General features: G+C 43.2%; 1 protein-coding gene across 1 annotated transcript; it reads left to right on the forward strand.

The window, feature by feature from the left end:
- The first annotated feature begins 3317 nt into the window (after positions 1 to 3317).
- Positions 3318 to 5394, forward strand: LOC137625091 (uncharacterized). Its single transcript, XM_068356023.1, has 2 exons — positions 3318 to 3618; positions 4943 to 5394. Exons 1-2 carry the CDS (start codon positions 3318 to 3320, stop codon positions 5392 to 5394), a joined length of 753 nt encoding a protein of 250 aa, XP_068212124.1.
- Positions 5395 to 10000: the final 4606 nt, after the last annotated feature.

Genomic DNA, 10000 nt, shown 5'->3' on the forward strand with positions numbered 1-10000 from the left:
TCTCTCTCTCTAATTGACTGACTACTAGCAATAATATTGATTGTTTAAATCTCTCTCTCTCTCTCTCTCTCTCTCTTTCTCTCTCTCTCTCTCTCTCTCTCTCTCCTCTCTCTCTCTCTCTCTCTAATTGACTGACTACTAGCAATAATATTGATTGTTTAAATCTCTCTCTCTCCTCACTCTCTCTCTCTCTCTCTCTCTCTCTCTCTCTCTCTCTCTCTCTCTCTCTCCAATTGACTGACTACAACAATGATATTGATTGCTTAAAATCTCTCTCTCTCTCTCTCTCTCTCTCTCTCTCTCTCTCTCTCTCCCACACACACTAATCGACTGGGTACAACAATGATATTGATTGTTTTAAAAACTTTGTATCTGAGTTTAAATGGTCCGAGTTTAATTGTTTTTATTGTCAAGGTTTGTCTTGTTTGCAATTGATTTTGCAAATAAAAAATGTCTCTTTAACGTAACTTACTCTTGGAATATTGCATTTAACGAATGGTTTGTAACCTCAGCAAGAAATTACTTTTTTTGTTAAGAAAAATAGTAACCCCCCAAAATTTCGAAAAACTTGAACCTTAAAAAATCTGAGAATAACAATAATTTACTTGAATACATCGTAAAAATATAATAAATCACTTAAGCTAATTTACTACTGGAACAACATTTTACGTATTAACTACTATAGGTTAGGTTAGGATGTAACTCTGTAACTATAGTAAATTTTTTTAGTGAGGCACATTGGCACCGACTTGCAGGGGTGCCCTTTTAGCTCGGAATAGTTCCCTGATAGCTGATTGGTCGGAAGTATTCGGACGAAAATACTTCCGACCAATCAGCTATCGAGGAACTTTTCCGAGCTAAAAGGTTCACCCCTACGAGTCGGTGCAAATCTGCCTCGCTAAAAAGAATGTACTATAGTTACAGAGTTACATCCTAACCTAACCTAACCTAACCTAACTTTTTATGTAATCAGACAAGTTCAACTTATAGCGAATATATTATTGTTGAACGGTCTGATAAAGTTTGAAGGTCGCTCATAGATGGGAGAAGCAAGGGACAGTGACATTACCCTAGCAGGACAATGCCCTAGAGACTGACCATATATACATATGATCAGCGCCCAAAACCCATCTCCATCCAAGCTAGGACCAGTGAGGAAACAGGCAATGGCTGTGAATATCTGTGTATGCTTTGCCACTCACTGTGTACAGAATACAGTATTTAACAGGATCTAACCAAAATAGAAAATTAATCGAAAATGAATTTCAAATTGTATCCTTCGCTCAAGTTGCAAGAATTCAGAATACTGTTTATCCCCTTTGGCCTATTGGTAACGTCTCTGCCTGGTGATCGCCAGACTGGGGTTGAGTCCCTGTCAAACTCGTTAGTTCCTTTGGTCATTGCAACCTCACTAGCCTTGTAAGCTAAGAATTGGGGTTTTGGGGGAGCCCATATGTCTACCTACTGAGTCATCAGCAGCCATTATTTGGCTCTCCCTGGTCCTAGCATGGGTGGAGAGGGGGCTTGGGCACTGATCATTTGTATATACGGCCAGTCTCTAGGGCATTGTCCTGCTTGATAGGGCATTGTCACTATCCCTTCCTTTTCCCATGTATGAGCGACCTTTGAACTTTATCAGACTATTCAACAGTTTAGGGTAATGTCACTGTCCCTTGCCTCTGCCATTCATGAGCGGCCTTTAAATCTTTATTATTATTATTATTATTATTATTATTATTTTTATTTTTATTATTATTATTATTACTAGCCAAGCTACAACCCTAGTTGGAAAAGCAAGATGCTATAAGCCCAAGGGCTCCAACAGGGAAAAATAGCCCAGTGAGGAAAGGAAATAAGGAAATAAATAAATGATGACAAGTTAACAATAAATCCTTCTAAAACAGTAACAACGTCGAAACAGATATGTTATATATGAACTATTAACAACGTCAAAAACAGATATGACATTTATAAACTATAAAAAGACTCATGTCAGCCTGGTCAACATATTATTATTATTATTATTATTATTATTAAAACCTTAAAAAGTGTCCCTTGCGTGTTCAGCTGCAATAATGTTTACTGTGCGTGGTGCAGCTGTAAGAGACGTGCAGCTGCTTTTTGTTTAAAAGTCTGGACGAACACGAAAATGGCCATTTCTGTTCGTCTCTCTTCAGAGATAAGTTTTGTGTAGATTTATTCTCGAAAGATTATTTTAAGAGTTTTCTAAAGTAATTTTACGTTCTCTTTTAAAAGAAAAAGAATTATTTTTTCCTTTCAAGATTTCTATTTTTATTTAAATTTTAAACTTCGAGAGAGAGAGAGAGAGGAGAGAGAGAGAGAGAGAGAGAGAGAGAGAGAGAGAGAGAGAGAGAGAGAGAGAGAGTGAGTTAATTTCAGCTGCTTAGTTTTTTATGTTTATTTACATTTAATATTTTATGTTAATTGCTAATTCTTATTGTTATTATCTGATTTTATTTTCATGTTTAATACAGCATTTTCCACTTTTAGTGATTAAATACATTTTGGTTTTATTCATATTTATGTATGTATTTGTGTATATAACAAATAATCCATGTAACTATCACACTATATTTAACAAAAATCCAGATAAGCATAAGGTATTTTAAAAGTACGAAGTAAAAGCAAAATTACTACTACTACCACTACTACTACTACTACTACTAATGGTAATAATAATAATATTAATAATAACTAATGATAATGATAATAATAACTAATAATAATGATAATGATAATAATAATCATAATAATAATAATGATAATAATAATAATGATGATGATGCTGATGATGATGATGATGATGATGATGATGATACTTAACATAATGCAGTCCGCTTACTGATAAGCATTATTCTATTTATTATTGTAACCTTAATTCTTTTCATCAATATACCTACTGTCATCATTGTACCACCATTACCATCGTTTCGTCAGGTAATTTCATAGACTGGAATATGCCAGACTATTCTGTGTATATATATAATTTTTAACCATTCCTATTGCTTTTCTTTCATACTGTCATTACAATACTAAGTATGACTGAATTGTACAGTTGCCAACGGAATACTGCCTTTATCTTATCTTTAACGACTCTTATAAACTGCCAAGGGAATACTGTCTTTATGATGCTTTCTACTATTCTATGAATATTTGCCATCAGAATACTGCCATCTTAATACTGCTTATATCTTATTTTCAACGATACCTTCATACTGTCATCATAATTCCACCATCATACTGCCATTATCTTTATTCAAATACTCTCTGGATACCGGGATTTTTCTCTCACTGTCATGAACCTGATTTTTAACCATGATCCGGATTCACTGGATTCATGTACTGCCATAAGCCGCAATCTCACTGCCATCACCATACCACCAAAACATCCCGCCATTTCACTGCCATCACCATACCACCATAACAAGCCGTCATCTCACTGCCATCACCATACCACCATAAAAAGCCACCATTTCTCTCCCATCACCATAACAACCACCATTTCACTGCCATCACCATACCACCATAACAAGCCGCCATCACCATACCACCATAACAAGCCACCATTTCACTGCCATCACCATACCACCATAACAAGCCACCATTTCACTGCCATCACCATACCACCATAACAAGCCGTCATCTCACTGCCATCACCATACCACCATAAAAAGCCACCATTTCTCTCCCATCACCATAACAACCACCATTTCACTGCCATCACCATACCACCATAACAAGCCGCCATCACCATACCACCATAACAAGCCGCCATCACCATACCACCATAACAACCCGCCATTTCACTGCCATCACCATACCACCATAACAACCCGCCCTCTCACTGACATCACCATACCACCATTTCACTGCCATCACCATACCACCATAACAACCCGCCATTTTACTGCCATCACCATACCACCATAACAACCCGCCATTTCACTGCCATCACCATACCACCATAACAACCCGCCCTCTCACTGACATCACCATACCACCATTTCACTGCCATCACCATACCACCACAACAAGCCGCCATTTCACTGCCATCACCATACCACCATAACAACCCGCCATTTCACTGCCATCACCATACCACCATAACAACTCGCCCTCTCACTGACATCACCATACCACCATTTCACTGCCATCACCATACCACCACAACAAGCCGCCATTTCACTGCCATCACCATACCACCATAACAAGCCGCCATTTCACTGCCATCACCATACCACCATAACAACCCGCCCTCTCACTGCCATCACCATATCACCATAACAACCCGCCCTCTCACTGCCATCACCATACCACCATAACAACCCGCCCTCTCACTGCCATCACCATATCACCATAACAACCCGCCCTCTCACTGCCATCACCATATCACCATAACAACCCGCCCTCTCACTGCCATCACCATACCACCATAACAACCCGCCCTCTCACTGCCATCACCATACCACCATAACAACCCGCCCTCTCACTGCCATCACCATATCACCATAACAACCCGCCCTCTCACTGCCATCACCATACCACCATAACAACCCGCCCTCTCACTGCCATCACCATACCACCATAACAACCCGCCATTTCACTGCCATCACCATACCACCATAACAACCCGCCCTCTCACTGCCATCACCATACCACCATAACAACCCGCCCTCTCATTGCCATCACTATACCACCACAACAAGCCGCCATTTCACTGCCATCACCATACCACCATAACAACCCGCCATTTCACTGCCATCACCATACCACCATAAAAACCCACCCTCTCATTGCCATCACTATACCACCATAACAACCCGCCATTTCACTGCCATCACCATACCACCATAACAACCCGCCCTCTCACTGACATCACCATACCACCATTTCACTGCCATCACCATACCACCATAACAAGCCGTCATTTCACTGCCATCACCATACCACCATAACAACCCGCCCTCTCACTGCTATCACCATACCACCATAACAACCCGCCCTCTCACTGCCATCACTATACCACCACAACAAGTCGCCATTTCACTGCCATCACCATACCACCATAACAACCCGCCATTTCACTGCCATCGCCATACCACCATAACAACCCGCCCTCTCATTGCCATCACTATACCACCACAACAAGCCGCCATTTCACTGCCATCACCATACCACCATAACAACCCGCCTTCTCACTGCCATCACCATACCACCATAACAACCCGCCCTCTCATTGCCATCACTATACCACCACAACAAGCCGCCATTTCACTGCCATCACCATACCACCATAACAACCCGCCCTCTCACTGCCATCACCATACCACCATAACAACCCGCCCTCTCATTGCCATCACTATACCACCATAACAACCCGCCATTTCACTGCCATCACCATACCACCATAACAACCCGCCCTCTCACTGACATCACCATACCACCATTTCACTGCCATCACCATACCACCATAACAAGCCGCCATTTCACTGCCATCACCATACCACCATAACAACCCGCCCTCTCACTGCCCTCACCATACCACCATAACAACCCGCCCTCTCACTGCCATCACTATACCACCACAACAAGCCGCCATTTCACTGCCATCACCATACCACCATAACAACCCGCCATTTCACTGCCATCACCATACCACCATAACAACCCGCCCTCTCACTGACATCACCATACCACCATTTCACTGCCATCACCATACCACCATAACAAGCCGCCATTTTACTGCCATCACCATACCACCATAACAACCCGCCCTCTCACTGCCATCACCATACCACCATAACAACCCGCCCTCTCACTGCCATCACCATACCACCATAACAACCCGCCCTCTCACTGCCATCACCATACTACCATAACAACCCGCCCTCTCACTGCCATCACCATACCACCATAACAACCCGCCCTCTCACTGCCATCACCATACCACCATAACAACCCGCCCTCTCACTGCCATCACCATACCACCATAACAACCCGCCCTCTCACTGCCATCACCAAACCACCATAACAACCCGCCCTCTCACTGCCATCACCATACCACCATAACAACCCGCCCTCTCACTGCCATCACCATACCACCATAACAACCCGCCCTCTCACTGCCATCACCATACCACCATAACAACCCGCCCTCTCACTGCCATCACCATACCACCATAACAACCCGCCCTCTCACTGCCATCACCATACCACCATAACAACCCGCCCTCTCACTGCCATCACCATACCACCATAACAACCCGCCCTCTCACTGCCATCACCATACCACCATAACAACCTGCCCTCTCACTGCCATCACCATACCACCATAACAACCCGCCCTCTCACTGCCATCACCATACCACCATAACAACCCGCCCTCTCACTGCCATCACCATACCACCATAACAACCCGCCCTCTCACTGCCATCACCATACCACCATAACAACCCGCCCTCTCACTGCCATCACCATACCACCATAACAACCCGCCCTCTCACTGCCATCACCATATCACCATAACAACCCGCCCTCTCACTGCCATCACCATATCACCATAACAACCCGCCCTCTCACTGCCATCACCATACCACCATAACAACCCGCCCTCTCACTGCCATCACCATACCACCATAACAACCCGCCCTCTCACTGCCATCACCATACCACCATAACAACCCGCCCTCTCACTGCCATCACCATACCACCATAACAACCCGCCCTCTCACTGCCATCACCATATCACCATAACAACCCGCCCTCTCACTGCCATCACCATACCACCATAACAACCCGCCCTCTCACTGCCATCACCATACCACCATAACAACCCGCCCTCTCATTGCCATCACCATACCACCATAACAACCCGCCCTCTCACTGCCATCACCATACCACCATAACAACCCGCCCTCTCACTGCCATCACCATACCACCATAACAACCCGCCCTCTCACTGCCATCACCATACCACCATAACAACCCGCCCTCTCATTGCCATCACCATACCACCATAACAACCCGCCCTCTCATTGCCATCACCATACCACCATAACAACCCGCCCTCTCACTGCCATCACCATACCACCATAACAACCCGCCCTCTCATTGCCATCACCATACCACCATAACAACCCGCCCTCTCACTGCCATCACCATACCACCATAACAACCCGCCCTCTCATTGCCATCACCATACCACCATAACAACCCGCCCTCTCACTGCCATCACCATACCACCATAACAACCCGCCCTCTCATTGCCATCACCATACCACCATAACAACCCGCCCTCTCACTGCCATCACCATACCACCATAACAACCCGCCCTCTCACTGCCATCACCATACCACCATAACAACCCGCCCTCTCACTGCCATCACCATACCACCATAACAACCCGCCCTCTCACTGCCATCACCATACCACCATAACAACCCGCCCTCTCATTGCCATCACCATACCACCATAACAACCCGCCCTCTCACTGCCATCACCATACCACCATAACAACCCGCCCTCTCACTGCCATCACCATACCACCATAACAACTCGCCCTCTCACTGCCATCACCATACCACCATAACAACCCGCCCTCTCACTGCCATCACCATACCACCATAACAACCCGCCCTCTCACTGCCATCACCATACCACCATAACAACCCGCCCTCTCACTGCCATCACCATACCACCATAACAACCCGCCCTCTCACTGCCATCACCATACCACCATAACAACCCGCCCTCTCACTGCCATCACCATACCACCATAACAACCCGCCCTCTCACTGCCATCACCATACCACCATAACAACCCGCCCTCTCACTGCCATCACCATACCACCATAACAACCCGCCCTCTCACTGCCATCACCATACCACCATAACAACCCGCCCTCTCACTGCCATCACCATACCACCATAACAACCCGCCCTCTCACTGCCATCACCATACCACCATAACAACCCGCCCTCTCACTGCCATCACCATACCACCATAACAACCCGCCCTCTCACTGCCATCACCATATCACCATAACAACCCGCCCTCTCACTGCCATCACCATATCACCATAACAACCCGCCCTCTCATTGCCATCACCATACCACCATAACAACCCGCCCTCTCACAGCCATCACCATACCACCATAACAACCCGCCCTCTCACTGCCATCACCATACCACCATAACAACCCGCCCTCTCACTGCCATCACCATACCACCATAACAACCCGCCCTCTCATTGCCATCACCATACCACCATAACAACCCGCCCTCTCATTGCCATCACCATACCACCATAACAACCCGCCCTCTCACTGCCATCACCATACCACCATAACAACCCGCCCTCTCATTGCCATCACCATACCACCATAACAACCCGCCCTCTCACTGCCATCACCATACCACCATCAACACTATACTCATCATTCTTGGCCGTCTTCTTTTCGAGTCTGCAATTAATTCAATTTCGTAGGCATCTCACGTGGGAGACTCAGTTGAAGACTGGCTTTTTGAGGCCAAGAAAGGAGTTGAATCAATTTCCTCTGGGGAATGCAAGTAGGCTGGATTGCAATTATTATTATTATTATTATTATCATTATTATTATTATTATTTTTTATGATTGTTATTATTATTATTGTTATTATTATTATTATTATTATTATTATTATTATTTATTATAATGGTTATTATAATTACCATTATTATTATTATTATTATTATTATTATTAGTAGTAGTAGTAGTAGTAGTATTTACTATTAATATAATTATTGTCATTATTATTATTATTATTATTATTATTATTATTATCATCATCATCATTATCATTATTATTATTATTAATATTATTATTATTATTATTATTATTATTAATGCCTAGCCCTCCCTGGTCCTAACTTGGATGGAGAGGAGCCTTTGGGTGTGATCAATCTCTAGGGCATTGTCACTGTCGCTTGGCTCTGCCATTCATAAGCGACCTTGAAACAAGAACCCCTTTATTAAAGGTCAAAGGTGTCTGCTTTCAGTTCCAGTTCCATCAGAACGTCAGCCGGGCAAGGTGCCCCCCCCCCCCTGTGGTAGCCAACCACAGCAGTGGCTTCTCCAGTAAACAGCTTAAACTCACGGTCCCAGGCGGGGATCGATCTGCTGCCATGCGAATGCTAGGCAAATACGTTACCACTATACTAGCCAGGAGGTTTTGTTTGGAGTAACAGCGAAATCAACTCAGTTGGTAAAGGATAATGAAAACACTTTGAAACGTAGACAAAAGACACGATTTTAATCACACTGATAAGGTTCTTTGCCTCTCTCTTTGACATCACAATGCACTGGCCAACGGAAGGTTGAGAGGAGATACCTTCGTAAGTTGCACAAAGTATTAGGAAAAAAAAAATCAAAGATTGCAAAAGAAATGTTCGTTTGAAATTAACTTTATTTTGGGCATAAAAACATTTCGATTTGCTGGAAAACATTTTTATGAGGAAATATTTTTTGTGGGCAAAAACACATTTCGATTTACTCGAGAAAATTTTTATTAAAAAATTGACTTTTTGTAGGCATAAAAACTTTTCGATTTGCTGGAAAAAACATTTTTTTTTAATAAAGAAATTTACTTTTTTTGTTGGCAAGAAAATTTCGATTTGCTCGAAAACATTTTTATAAAGAAATTTATTTTTTGTGACCAAAATAACATTTCAATTTGCTCGAAAACATTTTTATATAAAAAAGAAGGACTTTTTGTAGGCATAAAAACGTTTCGATTTGCTCGAAAAAAAAAAAAAACTTTTTTGTAGGCAAAAATCATTTCGATTTGCTCGAAAATATTTTTATAAAGGAAAAACATTTTCTTTACTTACTATTCTCCTTATTAGATATACTATAGAGGTATAAAAACGACACTGGAAATACTAAGTGAAGGAGGGTTTATGATATTTAGTTAAAGTCACATATGAATGTTTTTCCATA

The sequence above is a fragment of the Palaemon carinicauda genome, chromosome 31, assembly GCF_036898095.1.
Source record: "Palaemon carinicauda isolate YSFRI2023 chromosome 31, ASM3689809v2, whole genome shotgun sequence".
Classification (NCBI taxonomy): Eukaryota; Metazoa; Arthropoda; class Malacostraca; order Decapoda; family Palaemonidae; genus Palaemon; species Palaemon carinicauda.

Excerpts from the sequence above, each read along its gene's own strand:
- LOC137625091 (XM_068356023.1), top strand. The coding sequence starts at position 3,318 with ATGAACCTGATTTTTAACCATGATCCGGATTCACTGGATTCATGTACT. Across the intron at positions 3,619-4,942 it reads TCACCATACCACCATAACAA|CCGTCATTTCACTGCCATCA; the intron begins GCCACCATTTCA and ends CACCATAACAAG.